A 27,420-nucleotide genomic window follows, 5' to 3' on the forward strand; every position below is an offset into this window, starting at 1 on the left:
GGTAACTAGAAGACATGGTGATACTCACCAGGTGGGGGTCTAATTGCAGAGGGCAGGGCGCCTGGGTGGCTCAGTGGGTTAAGCTGCTGCCTTCGGCTCAGGTCATGATCTCAGGGTCCTGGGATCGAGTCCCGCATCAGGCTCTCTGCTCAGCAGGGAGTCTGCTCCTCCTCTCTCTCTCTCTGCCTGCCTCTCTGCCTACTTGTGATCTCTCTCTGTCAAATAAATAAATAAAATCTTTAAAAAAATAATAATAATAATTGCAGAGGGCAATCTAGTGAAATTCATACTTCATGCAAATACAATGTGAGCAGGAGCCTAGGGTCATGTAGGCTGTTCCTCTTGCCTATCTTTGCAGATGAGCAGGTCCCCCTATTTTGACTCCCTCCAAAGCAAAGTTTTCCACAGCCCATTTTGAAGAACACTCCTGTCTATAAAATGAGAACCCATGCACCCAAGTCCATTGGCATTAATTTAAAATCACTGCACCTCCAAGGTCAGTAGCTTGGTTGGTGGTCAGATAGCTGAAATAAGGAACAGCAGCATTAAAAGCTTCCACTATACTGGGCCACCTAGTATTCTAGGCTTTTCAGGCCATGCAGCGAAGACCAAACAACTCTGCATTCAGTGTCTTCTTGGTTGAACCTCCCCTTGGCTGAGCCAAGTCAGTGCTAGAGGCTGGTCAACAGCTTGGTGTGGGTGATGTACCCTGTCTGCACTCACTTTCTCAACAGGTTACCTGGCAATGGTGATTGCAGCTTGTGTGCTGAACTTTCAGAGAGCCCTTCCCCTTTTCGTGATCACCGTGGCCGCCATCTTCTTTGTGGTCTGGGATTATTTTATGGCCAAATACGAGCATCGAATCGATGAGTGCCTGTCTCCTGGCAAAAGGCTCCTACAAAACCAGTGGTTCTGGATGAAGTGGTAAATGTACCCAGTCCTCTTGTTGCATTTGAGAGGGAAGTTAGTCTTTTCCAACAGTGTTATAAAAATGCATTCTGAAATTGCTCCCTCGTTTATGGGCTATTGAAACTAGAAATAACCAAATTATAATGCCTTCATTTTACAAACAGGAAATCAACATCTAAATAGGGCAATGACTCACTCAAGATATGTTCAAATGTCCATACAAAATGTTTTAATTTCAAGTGCCACCAAATGATAAATTGTTGTGCAAGCAATGGGACAGTTCTGACTTGGGGAGGCAGCTTTCTGCTCGGGGCCTCTTTGAGAGGAAGACCCTGTGAATTATTAAAGCTGACTCTTTCCTATAGGACCCCATGCCCTATGAGTGAGCGCTCAGGGCTTTTCCCTCTGCCTATTTCTGTGGAACCTCCTCTTCCTCCAGGTGGCTCTAATGGATTGGACACAGGACAGGTTCTCCCCAGAGTGGCTCACAAGGGATGTATCAGGAAAGTTCACAAATCCTTGGCCTAATAACACAGAATTGTGCAATCTCAACAAGCTTTCTGGCTCTGCCCTCTAAGCTGTGAGTCAAACTTGTCATACCCACTAGATCCTCCAAGGAGTCAGAACACATTCTGAAGTCCAACTTAGCTCTCTGAGGTTCAGTTGAAGTCCCCCATCTCCAGAGAACACATCTCAAGTTCTCCCCTAAAGGGAAGAAAGGTAAAACCTCTCTCATCTCCCAAAATGAAAGTGAGAATTCACAGCAGATCTCTCAAAGATATCACCAGACTTCCCTCTCTAAGTGTCCTTTCTCATCTCTCACCCCTTTGTATGTCCTTGAACTAGTGAAGAGCCCAAGAGTTGTAGAATGTGTTTAAGACCGTGCTTAATTTTTGTTTTAATTTTTTTATCTTTTGGCTATTTGCCTTTATAGCCACAACAAAAGAGGGTTTGCACAATATCTAGAAGCATAACTTCCTGGTGCCAGGGTAGGCTGCTCTTAATACATTTTATTATTTGTTAGTTGAAGTCTGCTCCAGATTTTCAGGTTAGCATATCAAATGATGTCAATGCCTCCTTTCTGATTCTCTTAGGGTGATTTGGACCTTACTGATCCTGGGAGTTATTTTCTGGCTGATCTTTGACACCGCCAAATTGGGCCAACGGCAGCTGGTGTCCTTTGGTGGGCTCATAATGTATATTATCCTGATATTTTTATTTTCCAAGTACCCAACCAAAGTAAGTGTGAAATCTATCTTTTTCAGCTTGTTCCCTCTTTTCTCCCCCTTCATGTCTAAATTGCTCAAAATAATGAGTGTGAGAGAATTTCACTGTTATTCAGTGTTTGTCTTACCTTGCTATTGCTACATTAAGTGGCTAGAGTGCCTTTCTTCCCAAGCTTTCTTAGCGCTAGTACTCTCTCATTTCTCATTCTCAGTAATTTTCCAGTTACACCACCAGTGAGGTGTTCTCTCCTGCCAAGTCCAATTTCTACTCATGTACCCCACCTCCCTCCATCAAACACACAAAGAAAATTTATCTATTTTGATCCCGGTTTCCCCAGGTCAGTAAATAATCTAATATTCTACCACCGGATTCTGCCATTTATCAAATTTCTATTTGCAAGTTAGGTTATTTTACTGTAAAAATCTGTTCTTAACCAGTTTTGTTTCCAGAAGATTTTATTGGCTTTCTGAAAGGCTGACCCAAGAAAAACAAGTCACCTAGTAGGATTCAAAGTGCCTGCCCACCTCCGGTCAACATCTCCACTGGTATCTATACCTCCGATACCACAGTTCTTTGGAGCCCGCTCATCTCAGCACCGAAAATGAAAGCAGATGATTGTCCCTTCCTGCTGCACTCCCTGGCTCTGCACTAGAGTTAATTCGTTCCTTTTACAGTGAAATGGAAGCCCTCACCAGGGTGGAATTTCACTTAATTCACTTGCAAATTGTCAGATTAACAAACCTTGGGCACACAGAGAGAAGCCATGTTCTGCCTTTCCATTTTCCAGACAGGGGAAGTAATTATATGTCTCTGACATTACAGCACAGCGAAGAGGACCCAATCCCTCCTCCTTTAATGGCCCCTCTAAGACTATTCTTTAAGTCTAAGTTATTTTATCATGATATAATGGGTACATACTCTCCAGGGACCGAAGCCTTCAAACTCAGGGTTTGAAAGGGGGAATGCAACCCTGAGATCTAGAGGCATGATTCTATCAAGAGATTCTCTGCTCACAACTGCTTTGGGCTCCCAAACTGTGGATCACTGGCCACATGTGAGAAGTTTCCAAGGAAATCGTGACCCTCTGGGCATGTATACTGAGCTTAGCATTCATTTTCTAGTAAGATCTCTCTCTCCATCTTTCTGCCTAGGTTTACTGGAGGCCTGTCTTTTGGGGAATTGGGTTACAGTTTCTTCTCGGGCTCTTAATCCTAAGGACTGACCCTGGATTTATGGCTTTTGATTGGTTGGGCCAACAAGTTCAGGTAAGTTGGGTTCAGATGAACATCTTGCTTATAAGTGCTTTTGACATTTGGCTATAATCCTCAAGACATGTCAGAAATAGGTTTCTTCATCTGCATGAGTTGACCCACATTTTTGTTTGTGTAGAATACATTAATCTGTCTAGTTTATTAATATTACATATGCCCCTCCCTCATATCATCCATTGCACCACTCCCCTATCCCAAATGTCCCTTTCACCCTGGCCCAGAGGTGTCATACTTCTAAGATGGTACCACAAACAGAAAAACAGCCTTTCTTCATACCAAGCGCTAACTAGTGCCGACTGCGTGCCATGTATGGTTTGCTGGAACAAACTGACACACCTGGCTCCTTCTTGAGCCTCCTAGAGTCAGACTGAATGTCACTAATGACAGGAAATCTGTATGTGGGTATAGTTCAAAAATATTCTTCCATACCATCCATTGGAGCAAGGAAAACTACAAAAATCTACCTTCCATGTCTAACCAGCAAGTTTGCTGGGCTCCCCATCTGCAGAGCCTGGGAGGTCCTGTAGACACAATTCCGTGGTTGTAATGATCGTCTGCTTTTCCTTTCTTTAACTCAGACCTTCTTGGAATACAGTAACGCTGGTGCTGAATTTGTCTTTGGCGAGACATACACAGAGCACTTCTTTGCATTTAAGGTAAAACCAAATCCCTTTTTGAAGTAGTTACTTCCTTTTCAGTACCTTCTGGGTCTTTGTCCCAGATATTCTGATTAGACTATCTACTAGATATTAATATCTAATACCTAATTAATACTAATTAGATATTAATACTAATTAATATTAATACTACTATCTATCTAGACATTCTGGTAGAAACTGACCAGAAACCAGATATACACCTGCCAGGCATGTCCTGGGTGGATATCACATCACTGCCTTTTCTCATTTATCAGATTTTTTCTGAAGTCAGTAGATTGCAAACATTTTTCTTGGTTACCATAGCATGGAGGGAAACAGCTATAAATCAGACATATACAAATACTTTTGAGGGGGCTCCTGGCTTTGCCTGAGATACTTCTGAAAAATCGTATGGGACAATACTATCTAAAGGCATCTGGGGAAGGAACATCCGGTAGCTGGCAGTGATGAGGCATATGGCCACTGATGGCTTCCAGGCCTGGGATCAGTGACAGCTCTCTGCTCAGGAACCTTCTCCATCTCCCAAAAGGAGACAGCTGCTCACCCCATTAACCTCTCTTCTTCCAGAGCCATCTTCATGCTAAACCCTTCCTGTCTTTCCTTCAGCATAGCAGGCCTGGAGGCTGGGCCTTCTCCCAACCTAAGGAGGCACATTATGCTCCAGGGGAAAGGGAAGCTGGCCTCCGTGCACTCCCACAACCCCCAGGAAGCTCACTTTCCCCTGTGAAGACCCTACAAATACTCGTTGATGAGGCAGAAAGATGAATTCAGCTTTTCCTTCAGCATTCTTTTTTTGTGGTATTGTTATTCCTACGCTTCTAACTTATTTTCTCACTTAGGGACTCTGAGTTTACCTCCAATCTACCCAGGCTTCAGTTGGGTCAACATTTATGCTGAATCTTTTTTTTTTTTTTTTAATTGCTGAGCCCAGAATTGGGAAAAACAAAGTCACAAGGGAGGTATAACTTGCTGCCCAGATTGTGCCAGTGTCTTTGGATACTTCCTACCCACCCACCTCCCTCTTCCCCAGAGCAGTGGCCTCTATCCTTTCTGCCAAAGCAGAATCCCCGTGGGAACATTCAAGAGATAAGCCCCTTTAATTCCCTGAAGCTTTCAGGAAGGCTCTGCTTGCCCATTAAAGCCAATAAAAGCACATAAGTGAGTGAGCTCTGAATAATGGCACAAATGTCTTTTAATATATATTATTAATAGATTTTTCTAAATTAGATCCTGTACAAATTGTCCTCGGTCATTCTATGCCTCTGGTGGCAGCTTGTCCCTGGTCATTTAACTGGGGAACAGAAGGAAAGGGGTACAGACGGGTAGGGGTGTGGAGGGAGCCAGCCCACGGCTCCGTGTTCTCTGCGGGGTAGAAACTGTTCACTGTGGAAACACACGCTGCATCAAAGGCACACAAATAGCATCAGGGAAACAAGATCCAGAGAAAGACAATTGTGGTATCACAATTGAAACAAACTAAGTTTCCCAAGTTTACTATTTTAAGTGATTAAAAAAAATCTATAAGTAAAATAATAATTATCTTAAAAGCTAAATGGGGGGCACCTGGGTGGCTCAGTGGGTTAAGCCTCTGCCTTCAGCTCAGGTCATGATCCCAGGGTCCTGGGATCAAGCCCAGCAACAGGCTCTCTGCTCACGGGAAGCCTGCTTCTCCCTCTCCCACTCCCCCTGCTTGTGTTCCCTGTCTCGCTGTCTCTGTCTCTGTGAAATAAATAAATAAAATCTTAAAAATAAAATAAAATACAAAATAAACAAATGGGCACTTCCTTTATGATGCAGTGTATGGAAGCACCTACCATGCTCTATCTGATCTGTACAGCCTCTGTAAGGAAGGATCTGAGAAGCTCCTCACACTGTTTAGACCAGCATCCTCCGCTAATAAAGCTGTTTAACATCAGAATGTCAAGAACATCTGCCCATGGTCTTCAGCTTCTTGATCTAGTTATTACAAATTCCCCCGAAACTGTATTACTTCTCTGAGAAACTATAGTAAGAAAAGCTCATTATTGCAGAGAAACAAAAAATGTCACATTTCCTATGAAATATACTCAAGTGTATCCAGAGGAAATTCAAAGAAGGAAATGGCAGATAGGGTGCGCTGGCTGGTTAAAATGTCATTTAGTTCAAAATGACATCGATGATGATGATTTGGAGGATGTTTCGGTGGGGGTCAGGAGGCAGAAAAGTGACCTGATCTGAACCCTACTGATCCAACTGAGGCCAACATCAACCCATGATTGCGTTCATGCCCTCACCTTGCCCCTCAGGTCCTGCCAATTGTGGTTTTCTTCAGCACCGTGATGTCCATGCTCTACTACCTTGGCCTGATGCAGTGGATCATTAGAAAGGTACTGGGACTTGGAGAGGTTGGGTGACAAGTGTACAGCAGCGATTTTAGGGACAAAGTCTTAAATGCCTTTTATCCAGGTTTTCTCGAACAGCCTTACTGTTTGTACCAAGATTCACCACCACCTCCTCTTCCATCCCAAGTTATTAGACCCGAATCAAAAAAATCCTACGTGGGGCCCTAAGGCGATTTCACCTTAGGAACTTCTAACAGGGCTTTAACTCTCTGTCAGTGGTTACTGGCTATCTTCCTAAAACCTTAGTAATTATATCTTGAACCAAAGAATTGACTCCAGCAGAGCACATGCCCGTGGGGAGAACAGCATCCTTCCTTCAACCTGGCTGTGTTCCCTGAGCCTTACACAGAGTCCCTCCTTCTCCTCGGGACATTGCAAAAGTGGAGGCTCTTAGTCTAGGAGTTGCCAGAGGATCCAAGTAAGAACAGGAAGCTGCTTTGCGTTTCTGAGGGAGTTTGATAAGCACACACAAATTAAAAAAAAAAAAAAAAAGCCTGAAAAGTTCACCTTATTCCTGTCATCCCAGCAACTATCAGTCCTAGTACATTCGTGTTAAATCAGAACATGAGGAAATGTGTGAGTTAGTTTGATTGCACACATGAGCCAGGCAGTGCATACAGAGTTTGGACAAGCCATCGCCCTCCTTTGATCCGTGTAAATACATAAAATAGAGGGAAGGAGGGATGGAGCGAGACAGGGAGAGCGAGAGAAAGAGAGAAACCAGAACACCAGCAAAATTCAAAATTTCAGCAAGAATATGCCAGGGCCCATAATTTTCTGATTGTTGACTTCAACATTCAGCATTCATTTCTGTACTCAGATCTAAGCAGAAAAGAAGGAGAGAATGCAACAGAAGGTCCCCATCCTGAAGCGGACACCACAGTCTCTAGTTGGAAGGGCCAGTACAGAAAGGGGACCATCAACCATGTTCATTTGAGAGTTCAGTAGAAAAAGCCAAACCTCACTACATCCCACTGCTTCTTAGCTGGGTGATCTTAGACAAAATAACTAAGCTATTCTGTGCCTTGGATTCCTATTCTATAAGATGGCCATGATTACGGGACCTCCTTCAAAGGGCTATTATGATAATTAAATGTGTTCCCTGGATCAAGAACATAAAACAGTGCTTGGAATGCAGTGAATCTTATCATGACTGTTAGCGATTACTATGATTTATTACTTTTATACAATGTTTCAGTAGACAATTGTTTGCCTACTGAAAGTATGAATTCAAAATATATACAATGATTCAGCCTTACCATTCACATAGGAGGACTGGATGCATCCGCTCTGTAGACTAGATAACCTACACTCACTCTTAGCACCATCACAGGCCTGCCAACAATGGTGGAAGGCATTTTCCCCCCAAAGACTTTCATCCCTATTTTGAAGTATTGTGTATACAAAGAGCTCTTCGCTGACTTTGTCCCTTTACCTCTTTAGGTTGGATGGGTAATGCTAGTTACTATGGGATCATCTCCTATTGAATCCGTAGTTGCTGCTGGCAATATATTTGTCGGACAGGTAAGTTGTAATCTCAAAAAAACAAAAACAAAACACCTGTTGAAATGTATACTTTTCCTAGAAAGCAGAATAAGTAACATAACAGTATTATTGTTTTTTAGTGTCAGGGGCAGGGTGTCAAAATAGGAAACCACCAGCACTGACAATGTCCAGATTCCAGAGAGAGAAAGAGTGTATGAGAGAGATCCCTTCCGAGTGTCCCAGCGCACTAGTGTCAAATTTGGGTTCTTGAAAGTTTATGGAGAGGAGGAAGGGTGGAATCATTTTATCAAAGTGCTGGGCTTCTCCTGTGTAGATTCTCAACCAGTCTTTTGTGAGCTGATTGAATTGCTGACGTCTCCAACCCACCGTCCAGAGGCTAGAGGGTCACCCACTCAAATGGAGTTCACCACTTACCCAGAAGCTGCAGAGATGTAACAGGCAGCCTCCTTTTCTGTGGTATAATGCTTGTGGAAATGAAAGAGGCCAAAAAAGGCTTTCCACCAATGACCCTGCAGCTGTATAAATACTGGAGATTATTCTTAACTTGTCTGAACAGGCCAACAGTCTGTCTTAGCTGGGCCTGAAGAAAGATGCTGATGAGCAAAAGCATTTTCATCTTCCTGATCCATCACACGGATAAGTGCTTTGCCTGAAGCCTACTTAAGCAAGGAAATATGAAGCCAAGAGGTGTCCTTCAAAACAGCAGCCTTCCTAAGGGGTGGATAAGGAAGAGACCGTAATCCTCCTCACCACTCAGAATAGGTAGCTTCAGGCAAAATGGAATCACACCCAGGAAACGTGTGAATGCTTGCCAGTACCACTACTCAAGGAAATTGGATTTGAAGCAAAATTCAAGTCACCCAGAGAAACGCACAGTTCCAACTCCAACTCCAAATCTGAGGCTTACAGCTGCTCCAGGCAGGCTGAGCCTTATTGGTAAGCCCAGCTTGCAAGCCTGGAGGATAGTCTTTAGGGCGGGGCCCATACTTCCTTCCCTAGGAGTTGAAATCGTTATAATTATAGCCATAAAATCTCTCAGGACTAATTAGAACACCTTCTTGACTTGATTACTCCTACCTGCGGGGTAAGAGGGCTTATGTACTGAGTTTCTATTTAGTCCATGAAGTGAAGCTCAACACATTCAATCTTATAGAACAATTACAAATAATGAGGGGAAAATTGTAAAATTGCACACATGCTTCTGTGATGCTCAATTTGATACTTAATATGCTAAAAGTACAGCTATTATTTATGGAGAGCTCCACATTGCAGGCCGCCTGTCCTCCTTAATGGGACTCAAGCCCTTACAACTGCACTCTAATTCCTTTCCATCCAAGGGGAAGAGTGGGGTGTCTGATTACCAATTAGGAAAGTGCCTGCAGGCACCTGTCCTTGTTATTGCTGGTTTTTTTTTTTATACTTGTATCTCTATGTTCGTGTGGTATAAGCAAAGAGGTATATGGTCTGTCAAGAAGAACCTGGAAGATGGGAAATCTCCAGTTCAGAAGGCCAGGGCAGTTACTCAGGCAATAGTATTCCAATCTTAGAAAAGAGTATCTGGCCACCAGACTCTAATCCTATACTGGTGGGGACCTTATATGAACTGGCCTTACAGACTTTGCAGACTTGACACATGACTCTATCTGCACACTGACGTGGAGTTCAGTGACCCAGACATTGATGGTGTGGGTTCTCAAATGAACATGCATCAGAACCACCTGGAAGGCTTGTTCAAACATGATTGCTGGTCCCATTCCCAGAGTTTCTGAATCTGTAAGTCTGAGAATTTGCACATCTACCAAGTTCCCAGGTGATGCTGATAGAGCTGTCTGTGGTTCACACTTAGAAATACTACTTTAAGTCCAACTCTTGGTTTTAGTTCAGGTGGTGATCTCAGGGTGGTGGGATTGAGCCCTGCATCAAGCTCTGCACTTGTGTCATGAGTCTGTTTAAGATTCTCTCTCCCTCTCCCTCTGCCCCTCCTGCTTGTGTCCTCTCTCTCTCTCTCTCTCTCCCTCTCCCTCTCTCTGGAATAAAGAAGTAAATCTTTAAAAAGAAAGAAAGACATACTGCTTTAGAAAATGGAATCTTGGGGCACCTGGGTGGCTCAGTCAGTTGGGTGTCCAACTCTTGGTCTCAGCTCAGATCTTTATCTCAGGGTTCGAGTTTGAGCCCCACATCGGGCTCCACTTTAACAAAAAAAAAAAAATTAGAAAGAAAGAAAGAAAGAAAGAAAGAAAGAAGAAAGAAAGAAAGAAAGAAGGAAAGAGAGAAAAAAAGAATCTTGAGTAGATTGGCAAATCCTCCTAAGGTTTAAAAAGGAACGTTCAATCTGGTCTTCCTTTGCTTCCAGACAGAGTCTCCACTGCTAGTCCGACCATACTTACCACATGTCACCAAGTCTGAACTCCACGCAATCATGACCGCTGGGTTCTCTACCATTGCCGGAAGTGTCTTAGGTGCATACATTTCCTTTGGGGTAAGGATATTTGAAGATAAATTTATGGAAAATTCGACCTCTTATTTGTTTACTGCTTTATCTCTGTCTTTTCTTTACCACTACTGCCAGAAAAGGAGGCAAAACGTGTCCTTCACTCTTCCTTTGGCATTTGAGTGGAGTAACCCTGAGGGGCTTTGTGACTTCACTTTCAAATCCCTGCCACCCAAATGTGAATTAGATCCAACTGTGGCAGAATGAAATCGTATTATGAGGTTACTGTGGTTGAACACTTAAATATGTAAAACAACAACAACAACAAAAACCACTATCACTGTCACTAGTAAAAGCAGTCAAGACCAGGGTTCAGCAAAGTATGGCTCACGGGTCAAACCAAACTGCTCCCCCTTTTGGTAACTAAAGTTTCACAGGAAACCAGCTCCTTCTATTCATTTCTGTATGGCAGCCTTCCTGCTACAGAGTTGGGTAGTTGTGGCCTGAAAAAGCCAAAAATGTTTACTCTCTGCCCCTTCACAGAAAAATTTTTTTGACCTTTGCTTTGGAACAGTGGTTCCCAAAACTTACTGCACATTAGAATCATCTGGGAACTTTTAAAACCCTAATGCCCAGACCCATACTGCAGAATAATTAAGCCAGAATCTCTTGGGGTGAGGCCTAAGCAGCACTGTTTCTTTAAAAACTCTTCCTGTATATTCTAACATACAACCCAGTTGGAGAGCTGGTCGGCTGTGGCCCAGTGCAGCAGACCATCATTAACTGATGCTCATGCTCCAAGCACAGAGCTTCTAAGCTCCACGTAGAGGCAACCCCCAGTGGAGAAATGGAAGAACACACAGCTGTGGGCCCAGGTGACTAGCAGTTCTTACAAGATAGGTGAGTTTCATCCCTCCGCCTCATCCGGGCCTCTGAGAGCCAACCACGAGGAAGAGAGAAGAGTAAAAAGGTGACAGAAATCTCAGGAATAGCAGCTTGTCTGGATCCACAGATGGCCCACTCCACCACCACTGTAGGAATTCTGCCGGCAGAAATGTGCTGGCTGCAAGGGAGTGGGGGAGGAAATCCAGATACTGCTATTCTGAAAATACAGGGAAGGGAATCCCGAAACAAAATAAGGGTTGGGGAGGAAAGGGAAGAAAGTTTAAGCAGGTCCACAGTGAGGGAAACAGAAATCCCTTACAGATTACAGGGACTCTGGATAAATGGATATTATATAAGGGCACCACGGATTTCAGGAGAGCGAAAGGAAGACAGAGAGGGGAGTGTCTGAGCCTGCATCCCCAGATACTCCCCCAGTCTATACTGATGATGTGATGAAATATGGGCTTTAGGGACTATTTAAACATTCAGAAGGACTGCAGAGAGGTAGAGGAATCTGGAAGTTCTTACACAGGATTAATTCTCTTCTGAAATGATTAGATTTTGGTTTTGAGCTTCTCCCCAAAAGATGTGGTCAATTAACACCAATTCCTCCCTCCTCCCTCTGACTCTCAAGGTGATACCGGCTTGGCTCACTGAGTGCTTCCAAGCCTCCAAAGAAACACTTTCCTGGCATAGGGTTCAATTCTACCCTTCTCTTCCCCTGTAGGGCTTTTGGGCTGTTCATCCTGAACTCGACAGAAAAGCTAAACCTCAGTTGACCTTCTTTCTCCTGAAATCACAGGTTTCCCCCTCCCACCTGTTAACTGCCTCAGTCATGTCTGCACCTGCTTCGTTGGCTGTGGCTAAACTCTTTTGGCCTGAGACAGAAACACCTAAAATAACCCTCAAGAACGCCATGAAAATGGAAAGTGGGTAAGTGGGACATCGAATTCATACCAGCTGGGGAGTCGGCTGAGGCGGGGCAGGGGCGGGTTCCAGATTCAAAGCACAGCAAAACGTTGATCATTGGAGAGCAGAGTGAGTCATGGTATTAAGGTGAATTTAATTTCTCAGTGACTTTTAGACTTCATGAGACTTCCAAAAAAAATCCCTTTTTAATACTTGAAAATCTTCCTAAATACTTGAATGTCAGTGCACTTCCTGAGCAGTTCAATGTAGATGCTTCATGTAAAATATAGTGTAGTGTTTATTGAGCCCTGATTCACGACCACTGGAGAGCCATGGGACAACCATTTCTGGAACTTTCTTATATAAGAGGGAGAATGAAGGTGTGATATAGGTATCTTTAACCTCTCATCAATTCCTTTTCTTTTGTCCTGTGCAAAAGAAGAGAAAAAAGGGTTAAAAAGATGAAGGAGTTTAGGATAGTCAAAAAGAATCTAGTTCAGTAACAGAATCCATCAACGGGCATGTTGCTGAGCTTTATCCCTGGTTTGTATGTAGCTGCAGTCAGTGAAGAGCAAGTTGTGAAAGAATACACGTATGGGATATGTGTGCTTCCACTTAAAAAGTTAAGCAAATGTGCAAACCTACACAACATATCAATTAGGCAGACCCTCATGTAGGAAAAATGAAAAGAAAGGGAATGATAAGCAACTTCTAAGGAGACAGATACCTCTGAGATTGAAGAGAAGAGAATAAGATTAGGGAAGGGGAAGTGCTCAAAGGTGATGGTGACATTCCACTTCTTCAATGAGGTCATAGGTATTCAGGCCTTCTTTGAATTATTAGTGCTTATACCATGAATATTTTATAAATATTTTCTGGTGGTTACATTAATAGAATTTTTAAAACCTATAATTTTTTTTAAAGATTTTATTTATTTATTTGACAGACAGAGATCACAAGTAGGCAGAGAGGCAGGCAGAGAGAGAGGGGGAAGCAGACTCCCTGCTGAGCAGAGAGCCCGATGCGGGTCTCGATCCCACGACCCTGAGATCACGACCTGAGCCAAAGGTAGAGGCTTAACCCACTGAGCCAACCAGCCGCCCCAAAACCTATAATATTTGTATCATTTCCCAAATTTTTCATTATAAATCCCCCCTAATTAACAGAGTAGTAGAATGGTTAGACACCCATTTGCCATCACCTACACTCAGCAATTATAAATGGCATCAGATTTGATGGTATTTTGACCAAGGCAGGAGGCTGACAGTTTGTTTCTAACCAAATGAGCTCTGATTATGACGTTTCTACACCTATGATGTCCATTACTGACAATACCTTGAAAATTCTGAAATTGCTGTTTTTTGATAAAGCGATTCAAGGAACCTCCTAGAAGCCGCAACACAGGGAGCATCCTCATCCATCTCCCTGGTGGCAAACATCGCTGTGAACCTGATTGCCTTCCTGTCCCTGTTGTCTTTTGTGAATGCGGCCCTGTCCTGGTTTGGAAACATGTTTGACTACCCACAACTGAGTTTTGAGGTATAATGCTATCACGTCTCTCCTCCATTTTGCTTCTGCCTATCTTTGTTAAAAAAAAAAAAAAAAAAAAAAGGAGGTTTGTGAATTGCCTTCCCTAACCACCTGTAGTATACTCTTACACAGTGCACACACTTCTCATGTATCTCCTGTCTTCCCACCACTGCCCTTCCCCCCTCCATGTCCTATCACCCTTCAGGAGAGAATGACTGGCCTCATGCCAGGAATCCAGGTTCTCTCAAATGACTCGATGCCAGCTTGACTCCTAATGGGTGGAGATGGGAAAGGTGATGTGAAGGGAGTTCTATGCTTCAAGGAGACACCGAGGGGTTGGGAAAAATCCTGTCACAACAGTGACAGAAGAACCAGAAGCAAATCACCACTCTAATAAAGTATCTATTTTTGGGTTTTGTAGATAATATGCTCCTACATCTTCATGCCCTTTTCCTTCATGATGGGAATAGACTGGCAAGACAGCTTTATGGTTGCCAAACTCATAGGCTATAAGACATTTTTCAATGAATTTGTGGCTTATGAGCACCTCTCAGAATTGATCCGTTTAAGAAAGGAGGCCGGACCCAAATTTGTAGATGGCGTGCAGCAATATATGTCGGTGAGTAAATACATTGATTTCAGAACCCACTTCTTTATCACATATATACATTCGTCAAATAGTCACAGGTGCTTCTGTGTAGTAGGCTAGGCACTTGGGGATACGTCAGAGAACAAAACAGAACAAAAATCCCTGATCTCAGGGAACCATAGTGAATGAACATAGCACCTCCTAGTTTTCCATTATGTTGAATTAATCCATATGCCTGTGTCTGTGTGAGTGTCAACACAGCTAATCCTTCCTGCTCTGATCATTGACTCTTGCGAGCCATAGATCCAAACCTGGAGTCGTAGGAGCTGGGGCTGGAATCAATCAGTCAACAAATATTTGCTCCATGCCTTCTATGTACAATGCGCATGTGCACGGAGGTCACAACATTGAACAAGAGATAAGGCCTCTGCCCTCATGGGCTCATTGTCTAATAATCTTGGAGTTCTCTTCCTTCCAGTTTTAGAAATTCTGTGGACTCGGAGAAACTGCCCAAAGGCAAGATAGTGCCTGGACATCCTAAAGAAATAGGGAGACACAACTGCTCCTCTCCAAGTGGGTGAGGAAAGAGAAGAGCTTGGCTTATGGCCTGAACTTTCTGGACAAGCATCCTCTAACTAGCTAGCCCTTCAGGTCAATGGGCTCCAAGGAGATGCCCATGCCTGCTTGGCCTTGAATGGGATAAGGGAGCTTAGGTCATATTTAACAGCCAAGTCTCCAGCTTTTCCCTTCCTGAAAAACAGAACGGTCACACACATGGAAACTCTTAGGGAAATGGGGAATATTTCGGACCACCACAATTACTCATCAAAACAAGCCATTTGTAATGAATGTTCTGGGCATGTATTTGGCTTTAAAAGGAAAGGGGAGGAAAATCACACTGCCCAGCGTTCTGGGATTGCCTACCACTGAACACCACGATCATCTCTCCCAGTACCCTAAAGACCAAACATGCGAATTTACTCCTATGTATTCTACAAATACAACAGCAGACTCCAAGAGAGTTCTGATTCGTGTTTTATGGCCAGAGGCATTGGACCCATACATCTGATAACAGTGGTTCTGTAGGTCTCCTGTTTCTCAAATGTTTATTCTTCAACTGGCCATACAATGGAGCTTGGCCAAATGTCTTCATTGTTTGGATGCCACCACAAACCAGTCTGCTTCCCTGCCAAAAGTAAACAATGGGCTAAATTAAATGAATTGCTTTCCATCTCCAAGTTCCAGTTGCCAGGAGAAAGTAGTTTTTTAATGAGCAAAGCAAGCTCACGATCCTGGGGGTGCCAATCAGGTTTATGAACAGTCATTATGAGAACAGAGACAGAACAGGAGGGCCGACTTGGGTTGGGTGAGCCCAGCGAGAGGCAGACCCACAGAGGACGTTTGGAGACAGGAACCCAAGGGCTTCTGCTACTGTTGAGTCATAATGGCAAAAGCATTTTGTTTTTCCTAATTTCTTATTTCCAGTCAACGAAATGGGGATGAGTCCCTGCAACTTATGTTTACTCACCAACAAGTGGTGGGAGTGTCGTAGCATCTCCCGGAAAAGGGACCACACAACCGAAGCATGAGATCTGGGTCTATGAAACAAAACCCAGTGTTGTCCGGGTCAGACTATGTATGGAGCACATTGTCCACAGAATGAGCTCTTTGCTACTCCATCATCTTTTCTTTCTTAGCATAAAAATAATATTTTGCATGTTTGTTTACATTTGATGTAAACAAATATCATGGTTCAGAATTCAAAAGGTACAAAAAGGCAAGAGGGAAAAGTAAGCTTCCTCCTTATTTCTCTGCCACTCAGCTCTTCTCCCTGTACCAGAGTATGCTCGTAACTTTGCTCTATGCCCGTAATAACATATCTTGGATGCCTTTCTCCCTCGGTATCTGTGAAAGCATATTCTCTAGTATGAACACACCATTGTGTATTTTAACTAGTCTCTTGTGGATGGACACTGTGACCAATTTCCTGCCATTGGAAGCAGTGCTGCGAAGACTGTCCTTGAATACACAGCATCTTCGCTCAGGAGCTAGGAGAGCTGTATGATATATTATTCATTTCCCAGTGTGGTGGAGCTGTTCTCATCATGTAATCTTGCACATGTATGGGAAAAGGCAAAGTAGCATCATTTCACCTCCTTTTCCTCTTATTATAAAACCCTATATGGCCACATCTGTGTATCCCCTTCCCACAGATCCCCAGAAACAGGAAAGGGGAATCTCAAGTGCTCTGTGCCATCTCCCTCCCCACGGTCTCTTAATAAGCCTGCCTGTTTTTAAAGCCAATTGAACTAAATGAAAAGCACTAGAGAGCACTGGGAATGAGGGTGAGCTTTTCCAGAAACAGCAGATTGCTCAAATACGTTATTTCTTTTCCTGCCTGCTATATGCACGCTGATTGAAAATATCAACAAAGGCGTTCTGAGAAAACCATGAAAGAGAAGAGAGGCCTTATAATCAACAAAAAAATTTATGTGGCCACTTGAGTCTCGAATGTGAGCTTTTAAAAAAATCTAGTTAGTTGGGGGATAAAAAGGCATTACTAATTTTGAATGTCATATTTTCCTGGTTTGTTCTTTAAACCAAATCAGAGATTTTTCAGGGTTTTAGAAAAGAAAATTATTGCCTCAATTGTGTGGGTGCCTTTGCCAGATTGGATGAGTTTCTGGTGAACAACAAAGTCCACTGAAACTTTTGAGTGTCCTGTAGTCAGTCCCTCAACCTGAGAAAGAATTATCTGGGCCAAGCAACACCTCTTGGCCATCAGAGTAGAGCTGGAGGACCATGCTCTCTTCCTTCTACAAGTTCATCTCCCATCTCCTTACTGCCCATGACCATTCTCCCACCTAATACTTCTAAGGGATGGTTAGATCTGAAGACCAAAGAAAGGCAAGCACACCACAACCAGAATGAAGGGAACTCTTTGATACCTAAGAGTTTCATTTTTACTAATATAATTCCTTTTCACTGAAGTATAATTTACGTACAAAAAAGACCCCTTTTTGGTTGTATATACAGGTTGCGACAAATGTACCGCCTGTGTAACCTCATCCTCCGTGATTACATAGAAAACCTCGGAAATTTCTCTCATGGCCGGTTGCAGTCAACAATATCCCTACCCGCCCCGTCATTCCCAGGCAGCCTGATTTTTCGTTCACTATAGATTACTTTTGCTTGTAAAATTTCAGGCAAATGGACTCACTCAGCATTCATTTTGTTTCATGCCTTTTCCTTCTAACTGCAGAGTAGTATTCTATTTTATGGATAGCCATAATTTATTTATCCATTTGTCTGTCTCAAGACATTTGGGTTGTTTCTAGCTTGAAGGTATTATGAGTATAGCTGCCATAAATACTCAAGTACAGTCTTGTTATGGACATATGCTTTTATTTCTCCTGGGAAAACTTCAAAGGAGTGTTATTGCTGGGTGAGACCGGCTGTGTCTATTAACTTGATAAGAAACTGCCAAGTATGTTTGTACTTTATAAACAGACTGTGTCGCTTTATATTCCCACCAACAACATACAAGAATTCCTGTTGTTCCACATCCTTGTCAGCACTTGGTATTGTCCATTTTTTAGCCATTTTCATGGATGTGTAGTGGTATGTTATTGTTCTGATTTGCATTTCCCTGGTGAATGAATGATGTTGAACATCTTCTCATGTGCTTATAGCCATTTAAATGTCTTTTTTGAAATCTCTTTAGCCATTTTTTATTGGATGTTTGTCTTATTAACAAATTATAACAGCTCTTTATACATCTTAGATAAGTCCTTCATCCAACAAATGTAATGTGAGTAGCTTCTGGGATCAATCTGATATCCTCAGTGGGCTAGCACTGTGCCTGGCACATGATAGTAAGTGGCCATGAATATTAGGGGTTATCATTGGGCAGAAAATAGCATCTGTAGAGACTAAGACTTGTGGTCCCAACTCCCTTGTAGAGTCTCCAAATCCGCACAGCCCCTTTCCCTCTCTCCAAATTCAAGGGAAGATGGAAAAAGAGAGGGGGAGGTGGTCTAGGAAACAATAGGTGTTTGACACCATGCACTGCACGTTCACTTGTCCATATCAATTCCACAGTCAGAAAAGGAAGCCTGGTTAGGATGTCAGACTTACTAAGCTGAGTCGCACCATGTATACTTCTGTGTGTTTGTGCTTATTTACAGATTCGTTCGGAGACAATTGCCACCTATGCTCTCTGTGGCTTCGCTAATTTTGGTTCCCTAGGAATAGTGATCGGTGGACTCAGTAAGTGAAAAGAATATTCTTCAACAATGTATGTGACATAAACATACTTTCGATCTCCATCTTTCTCTGTAACATTATTGGCGTCTGGGGGGAAAGAAGGTCCTGTGACAGTAGTAAATGCTTTGAGGTCTTTTTTTTTTTTTTTAATTCCTGCTCTACAATATAGTTTTCTTATGTAACCCCAGCTAATGTCAGGAAGAATTTGTTCAAATATACCAGTGCTTCTCTACCCAGGGACGATGCATAGACTTCGCTGTGCATGCCAGTTCCAGTGGACTTAAAAAGGCCACGTGGAGAAGGATTCTGAGGCCAAGGGCAAGCAGGGAAATGCTGTGATTAGTTAGTGATGTCAGCCATAGGCACGGAGCAGCTGGTGATGATGAGCTGGAGATGTTTGCGTCCCACCTTGAGATCCATTTGCGTTGCCATGGCCTCCAGACGCTGTGGTGAAACTTAGAATAAAATGGAGAACTTGCTTCTTCTTCAGAAAAGGGAAGCTTCTGGACCTTCTGGTGTGGACATATTTCTTCTCTTCTCCCCCCGGCCAGAGATCTCTGGATGTGGAGCTCATCACGAAGCCCCTGAATCTTGACTTTCCCTGTGAATTTGGGGAAAAAAAAAAAAAGAAAAGTCTCTCACCTGAGACGCCCAGCCCCAGAACAGTTCTCAGAGGTGGGGAATTTGGAATTCCCAATCAATGACGTCAACCTTAATCTCCTATTTCCATGTCTCCTAGCATCCATGGCTCCTTCCAGAAAGCACGATATCGCTGCAGGGGCAGTGAGAGCGCTGATCGCGGGGACCGTCGCCTGCTTCATGACAGCCTGCATTGCAGGTACTGCAGGCCATCCCTTGTGTCCTGTGTCCCGGAGGCCACAGAGCGGCAGCTTTCAGGGGTCTGTGCCCCCCACCCTGCAGAGGCAACATCAGCCGCTGCGGGAAGCTGAGAGGCAGAGCTGCTGTGTATATTGTAAAGTGAAACGTGCAGAGCGCGTTGAAGAAGCTAAGAACAGGAGGAGGGCTTGGTGATGTTGATCGTTATTAAAGCGGAGGGCACTCTATTTCACTTCCAGGGATACTCTCCAGCACCCCCATAGACCTCGACTGCTATCACCTTTTAGAGAATGCCTTCAGCTCCAGTCCACCTGCAAACACATCCGATGTGGTAACTTGTTGTCAAACTCTACTGAACAGGTATTGCACCCTTGAGTCTGACTTCTTTGTAGCCATTATTAATAAACAAATTAGGTGTACAGACCCCATCTGCTTACTTTTATAACTTTATAACTCTGTGTTCAATAATAAGAGCTTATGGGGTACCTGGGTGGCTCAGTCTGTTGGGCCTCTGGCTCTTGACTTTGGCTCAGGTCATAATCTCAGGGTCATGAGATTGAGTCCCCGCATCAGGTTCCCTGTTCTGTGAGGAGTCTCCTTGTCCTTCTGCCTCTGCCCTCCCCCCACTCACACTCACATACTCTCCCTCTCTCAAATAAAAACATAAATCTTTTAAAAAGAGAAAAAGAAGAACTTGTGCAATGGTTCTAAACCACCTTTCGTCTTGACCTCTCTCAGCTGAGACTAAGAAGTATGATACTAACTAGCAAGTGCTACACAAGCATTTCTTATGCCCCCAGCTTTGTGATAGGCCATTGGTGTGAATTAGCTCATTTAAACCCCAAAACCTGCATAGAAGTTAAAAACTATTGCTCTTTTTGGTGTTCAATAAAATCAGGCCTTGAGAAGGCTATCCCACTTTCCCAAGCAGAATGAATGCAAGCACAATCAAGATGGAAAATTTACGTCTTTCTGTCCAAAGTCCGTGCCCTTAACTTGTGCCCAATAATTAATTAGTTGGTACTGCCTCCCTTTCAAGGGCACCAAGCCGTGCACCGAGCTGTCCCAACATGAGGGGCCACCAGGGGCCCGTGACCCATACTGGCACCTCCCATCCTGTACGCTTTCTACCTGCAAAACCAATCCCCCTACCCCATCCGCCCTTCTTAATGTGCTAGTGCTTTATGAGGATTGATTCTTAGCTTATTCTGAAAGAAACGGGGGGAGTGCTTGAGGCCAGACAGAATTTGAGAATCAAAACTAATTCTCTGGGGCCTCTGTCCTTAACCCACCCTAACCAGAAAGTGGGGAGGAAATCAGCTTCCCACTCTATGCTATTTTTAATGTGTCTTCTGCCCATCTACCGTTCTGTCTTCTGAGGCTCAACTCACTGTTTTATCCTACTTTCTACCAGCACTATTGTCAACGGCCCTGGTGACGTCATCCCAGGAGGAAACCACAGCTTGTCTTCTTTAAGGGGCTGCTGCACATTGTTGGCTCCACCAATGCTGAACTGCACTTGGATCCCTGATGCACTTTGAGTTTGCCCACTCCTCCAATGGAACTCTAGGTACAGATGCTGAATTTCCTGCTTTGGGGTGGGAAAAAAAAAAAAAAAACACACTATTCCTCACAGATGGATATTTCCATCATGGAGTCAGCTTTAACCGGAAAGAGAAAAATGGGAGTGAACCTTTCAGATCTCCAGCATCGTCCTCCTCTCTTTCCCTCCCTTCCTCAAACCCATCCCCACTGAGAACTACTGTGATATCTCAAGATGGGCCATTGCCTCCAGTCCCAAAGATGTTTTCTGACCCTACAAATTTTAAGACATGTTACCAGAATGCAGGTATAAATGTTGGCTCACAACAGTGGGGCTATGGCTCAGACACACTCTGACTCACTTCCAGAACATCTCAGGAGAGGTCAGTGCATTCACCCTGGTTGACCTGAAGTAGCCAAGAATCTTACAAGGAGAAGGATCAGTCATTTATTACCCATTCATGGCCTTCCTCAGGAAGTCCTACAGAAATCAGGAGTCTTTTAAAAAAGCATTTAGATCATTCTAAAACCAAGTTTGAAATCCTGTATGCTTAGAGAGTTATACCAGTCAGCTGACCCTAAATATTGTTGCAATAAGAAATAAGCCAAAAAACTTGGTGACTTACAAGTTTATTTTCTCCTTGCAGCTTATGCTTACTGAGGGTCAATTCTGGCTGTATTTCATGTTGTCTTTACTTCCAGGACTCAGGCTAAAGCAGCAGCCACTATGGCGGGGTGGGGTGGGGGGTTAGTTTCCTAACTTCTGTTAGGAAAGACCTTTCACTTCTACTACATTCTATTACCCAAAGCTAATCATATAATAAGCATGATATCAATGGCTATGGATGAACTATCATGTCTGAGGGAAGAATAGTGAGTATTTTGAAGAAACAACATGATAAAGTACATGGATACATGATATTCATTTCTCCCTTCAAGGAGTCAACCTGTTCTATCACAGAAAGCCTACTCATGCAGGATTTGTTTCTCTTCCTGCTGACAGGACTGGAAAATGGCACTACCTTTTGGTCAAAAAGTCACTTTAAGACCATTTGAAGAGGAAAAATAAGTCCTGGTTGAGATCCAAAACCTTCCACCGATACTTCCATTGACCAGGAAAGCATCAGCATCAAAGCTGCTTAGTAGGAAATCAGAGAAGAATCTTCCTTAATGGGTTCTGAGATATAATGTGTGTCAAAAGAAAATTCTGGAGACAATGGCTAGGTGCTCTTTAATGAAATGCTCATCACCAATTCTCTTAATAGCCCATTGTGTGAGAAAACACAAACACCAATGACCGAGTCAAAAGGTGATTCACAAGAAAGAAAAAAAAAAATGTGAAAAAGGTTTTGGAATACCTTGGGTAATTTATTTTAGTTATGTTTTCTTTCTTGTTCATGCACAGTTTTTTGAAATGTATATGTAAATAGCTGAGGGGTGTGTGTGTGTGTGTGTGTGTGTGTGTGTGTGTCTGTCAGCAGAGGAGAAGGGTGAAATTAAATGCCCAAAGGACGCTTTTTCTCTGAAGTACAATATACTAGGTTATTTCTATTGATCATTTGTATCAAATTTTCTTGGAATTCATGTGCCCTTTCAGCGTTTAGATTTTATTTTAGGAAAGTATATTTACATGTCTTTTCTCTATGTTCTTTGTGTCAACCTTCAGAAAAGCCTGTGACAATAGCATGCCAGGGTGCTGGTTATTCATATGTTGGTTCTCGTTGGTCTGCTAGGGCTACTCTCTTTCTAACTCATTTTTCTCTTTTTAATTCTTTACATCTATTTTATTTTATACCTGAGACTCTCTAAGAGGATTTCTGTGCTATTTCTAATGTGCTTCTGTAACCAACTCATATTCAAATTCTGTCTGTTGCAATTACTGTTCTTTGGAAGTTTGTATCTCTGCTCTGAGCTCTTTTATTTCAAGGAAAACTTAATAATTACTGTCCTGTTTTTTAAGTTTCCTTCTTTTTTCAACTGCAGAAAGGAATATCCATTTCTAGTAAAAAGTCACACACACACACACACACACACACACACACACACCTTTCTTTGAACATATATAAGAGCATGGAGGATTTGTTGCTTCTACAGAACTAGAATGAATCGACTTAAATACCACGTACAACTTCTTTTCACTTGGCAACATACCTTGGACATTTCTACCAAGTCATTAGATATAGTTCTAACTCGGTCCTTCCCTTTCCACTAGTATGTGTGGAGGGAAGGGGGGTACAACTGCACATAAATGAGGTACTATATATGCTGGGAGAGGGAGGGAGTTAAACGTTGTAAATTCTACTCGCTTCCCTCCCTCCCCTGGCCTTGGCCCACCACATACAGGTAACCCAGGTTAAATAATCTGACATACAGCTTTCTGTACTTTTTTTTTCATGCTCAGGTCATGTTTTATAACATATGCTATTGAGGATTGGTATGGTTGTTTTATCATACTGGGATATTCTGGGACGACTCACATTTCTCTGCAGTCTGTTTTTCTTCTATAACAATTCTTCATGATATTCAAGTCCACTGGCAAAGCTGTGTTTTTCAAAGGCTTCGTAATAGTCCATGACATATTATGTGTATGTATTATCCATTCCTCTAAGGACAAGCATCCACTTTTGGGGGTTTTGCTTTGGTTTTGGCTACTTCGAATAATACCTGCCCACTTATTTCACATCCTGGTGGCTTTATTCTATAGCAGTGCTATCTAGAGATATAATGCAAGTCACATGTGATTTAAAAAATTTCTAGTTGCCACTTTAAAAACTTAAAAAGAAACTCATAAAATTAATTTTATTAATATTATTTCACCCATTATAACCATGATATTATCATTTCAATGAATTATTTTATATTCTTTTTAACTGAACTAAGCCTTTAAAATCTAGTACATATTTTATACTTAGAACATATCTTAAGACACATTTTCATTGGCAATACTTGATCTGTATTTAGATTTCATAAAAGTTACAGTCGCAAGTAAATTCACGTGCCCAAATTGTTCCAAACACACTAAAAAGCTTTCCAATAACTGAAATGAGTATCGGTTTTTAAATTAAAATTCTAGTTCCTCAGTTGCACATAGGAAATAGTTCCATAATTCAATTATTAGTAGCTATCAATTCAGACAGTGCAATTCTATAAGGTGGTTTCCTAGGTGAACTGAAGTAAGTGTGTGTATATTTGGTATTAATATATGTTGCCAGATTGTGTCTTAGAGAAATACGTTGTCTTAATTTTTGTGATATAATCTTTCTAATGTGTTTTATTCCTCTACCTCTGTGTGTATATGTGGTATTTCTTTTCAAATGCAACATGTTCACATAAATCCCATGCTGATTTCTTTTTTAATATGTTCTATCCTTGAGCTGAGGAGGGCATGTTATTCTTGAACCATATGAGAAAGAATAGTAAGGGTACGGACCGGACGAATGAGGTGGTCACTTTGGGCCTCTTGTGTCCGGAAACCTTACCAAGCCCCTGTGAACGATGAATGGCTCTAGGCTGGCTGAAAGGTTCCCTCCTCCCAGTGAAACCACTCAATGGAGTTTGGGGCACATGGTAACGTCTCCCTTCTTCTTCAGCAAACATAAAACCTGGAGGGCTGTTTCTTCCCCTCAATTTATCCTACAATTTATCCTACACCCTTAGTTTATCCTACACCCACCTACCCATGGTTTTCTGAGGTGGTAAAGATGGGGTGTCTGTGTGCTTCCTATATGTTTGTTTAATCGTGGTCTGAGGTCACTCGGTGCTGACAGCATGTTACTAGGGACCTCTGCACCCTGAGCTTGTTTCAAGTCAAGGCTGTGACATCGCTTTTGAAGAATTCTGCACTCTGCCTATTCTGCCCAAGAAATCTGAAATGTTTGTCTTCACACCAGTAGTTTCCACTAGTCCGAAAGACCTTTTTTAAACACAGTATTATGGGTCCAGATATGAATATTTCCTATTTTTAATCAAGATGAAAGTTTACTTTGCTGCTTCTTATTCTCTCTGTTGTTTTCTGCTGACTTGTAAAAGGAGAGGGGGCCAGAAATGGCATTTCTGTTGCCAATCCAGAAGCTATGGTTATAATCAAATTCTCTGACCCTGCAGAGGCCTTACAGTCTCAGCAAAGAATAGACTGCAGTCCTGGGGTATGGAGAATTTATTTAGATTTTTTTTATTATTATTATTTCATTGGTAAAATCGGCACAGCCAAGCAGTTAGATCTGAGTGGGATCTCTATAACTATACAGATTACCAACATGCATTCATTTTGCAAGTGCTCCCAAATAATTGCTTTAATATTTCTGTAGCTTAATTAGGCTGGTAGGCCACTGTGAGGAGCTTAAGGTGTGCATTTGCCCAGTGAAGCTGACTTCCAATTACAGAACAATTCCCAAACCAGGCACGCTTGTAAAGAAGGTATTGAAGGACACCGTGTGCCAGGAAGGATTAAACTACCCTCTATGTACTGGAGGCAGGGACGGGGGAAGCAATCATTCACATTTTAAACAGGCAGGAACACAGGACTTCAGAAAGAAATGTCTGGTCCAGGTGCACCATACTGTGCTAATGAACCATATGGTCCTGAGAAAAGCTACTTTTTACAACCTGTTACTTAATTTTAAAAAATTGCTTTAAGCTCAAGCAGGAAGGAAAGTATACAGGTACCCATTCTTTTTCTGGATCTAAAGGCAGCATAAGCTTAGTGCAATTACTTTTTCTTGTCTATCACAAAGGCCACACGATTGACCTCTGGATGTAGAGTGAGTCATTTCAACTCGGGTCCTTCGTGGACTACTTGGCATTTTCATTTCAAGGGACTCTAGGAAGTAAACAATAAATCTGCATCAAGCCAGGCCCTCTTACCCATTAAGTATTTTAAAAAGTGGAAGGACACGTTTCTGAGAGGCAGGGAAATAGCCTGGAATCATGTAAGAGAGAAAAGCATTTAAATGACAGCCTTGAAACGTAGTCCTACGGCAAATGACAACCAACCAGTTTGCCATGAGACGCTGGGATTAGGGAAAAATTGATGTCTTGGACCCTGTGTTAAATGCAGAATCAACCCTCCATCTTCCACGCGCTGGGCATGCGTCATTTCCACAAAATGAGAGAATTGTAGAATCCTAGGTCATTCAGAAATGCTTCCATCTCCTCCAGCAATCCCCCGCCCCAGTCACTTAGAGCCACCAAACCCATAGATTACTATGGCTAAAAGTAGAGTTGAGAACAGTGTTACCTGGTCTACTCTAGAATCCCTTCAACTGCAAAGTATCTACCTCATTCCATAACTGTTTGCCCTTACGTCTGTCTGACCACTAGACTACTAATTCCTATGTATTTCTAGTACCTAGCACCTGGCATCTAGTATGTATTCAGGAAATAGTTGTTCATTCCATGAATAAATGAACATTGCAAAATGGCTCACCTTCACATAATCAATAACAGTTAGTTGGATCAACATTTTACAGTCTCATCAAAAATGCATGCGCCTAATAAAAATTGCAAGTGATACCCTAGTATATAACTGAGATATTGGAAATCTCCCTCCCATCTCTCTCTATGCTCCATAGTCAGCCACAGTGTGCACTTTGGTGTTTTCTTTTTATATAATAAACCACAGTGAGTTATAACAAACCAAATTGAACGCGTTTTCTTTCAAGCCGGATGACTGAATCACTTTCACATTCCATTTCTTGACAACATGGGGTACATGATTTTGCCTGTCTTGTAACACTGTGTTGTACAATGATAGGAAACCAAGTTCAGGAGACTGGCCTTCTGGATATTCTGCAAGGCTAAGCTGCAACTTAGTAGTGTATTCTGTGTTGAAGCTAAATGGAACCACTAAAAGCATCCTCATGCCCAACATAAATAGATGTATTTTAAGTAACCAGATTCTTTCTGCTTAACTGAGCAATTGTTCTGCTATTCTGGAAAAGCTCTTAGAGAAAATGAAAAACAACAACCCAATTGCTCCTTCTGATGAGGATGGAAGTATGTTTCAGCAGCTACGAGTCCAGCCCTGGAGATGAGCTGCCAGGGTTCAAACCCTGGCCCTAGACTCTACTTCCATTACCTTAGAAATTTATATAACTCTCTATGCCTCATTTTCCCCATCTGTAAAATGCAAATAAACCTATTTGCATATTATTTTAAGAATTAAATGAGTTTGATCATGTAAAGCACTTAACACCTTCCTTGGGGCACCTGGGTGACTCAGTTGGTTAAGCAACTGACTCTTGATTTCAGCTCAGGTCATGATCTCAGGGTTGTGAGATTGAGCCCAGCGTCAGGCTCTACGCTCAGTGGGGAGTCTGCTTGAGATTATCTCTCTCCCTCTCCTTCTGCACCCCACTACTCACGCACACGCTTTCTCTAAAATAAATAAATCTTTAAAAAATAAATAAAATATTTAAGAAATGTTAAAAAAAAAAAAACACTTTAAAGTTTGAAAGCACTGTAGGAGAGCCCAATGAAC

At 42.5% G+C, this 27,420-nt stretch overlaps 1 protein-coding gene across 2 annotated transcripts in view; it reads left to right on the forward strand.

Moving 5' to 3' along the window:
- The window catches only part of SLC28A3 (solute carrier family 28 member 3), a 59,388-nt gene extending 37,067 nt beyond the window's left edge, over positions 1-22,321 (forward strand). For both annotated transcript variants that reach the window (XM_032307710.1, XM_032307711.1), the window contains 15 exons: positions 735-924; positions 2,004-2,148; positions 3,288-3,401; positions 3,986-4,063; positions 6,352-6,432; positions 7,891-7,971; positions 10,307-10,432; positions 12,072-12,202; positions 13,549-13,717; positions 14,130-14,327; positions 18,485-18,566; positions 19,303-19,401; positions 19,640-19,760; positions 20,815-20,970; positions 21,946-22,321. In XM_032307710.1, the coding sequence (XP_032163601.1) occupies positions 735-924; positions 2,004-2,148; positions 3,288-3,401; positions 3,986-4,063; positions 6,352-6,432; positions 7,891-7,971; positions 10,307-10,432; positions 12,072-12,202; positions 13,549-13,717; positions 14,130-14,327; positions 18,485-18,566; positions 19,303-19,401; positions 19,640-19,760; positions 20,815-20,941 (1,742 nt within the window). In that variant the 3' untranslated portion in view covers positions 20,942-20,970; positions 21,946-22,321. The remainder of the gene's footprint in view (positions 1-734; positions 925-2,003; positions 2,149-3,287; positions 3,402-3,985; positions 4,064-6,351; positions 6,433-7,890; positions 7,972-10,306; positions 10,433-12,071; positions 12,203-13,548; positions 13,718-14,129; positions 14,328-18,484; positions 18,567-19,302; positions 19,402-19,639; positions 19,761-20,814; positions 20,971-21,945) is intronic.
- Positions 22,322-27,420: the final 5,099 nt, after the last annotated feature.

The sequence above is a fragment of the Mustela erminea genome, chromosome 12 (genome assembly GCF_009829155.1).
Source record: "Mustela erminea isolate mMusErm1 chromosome 12, mMusErm1.Pri, whole genome shotgun sequence".
Classification (NCBI taxonomy): Eukaryota; Metazoa; Chordata; class Mammalia; order Carnivora; family Mustelidae; genus Mustela; species Mustela erminea.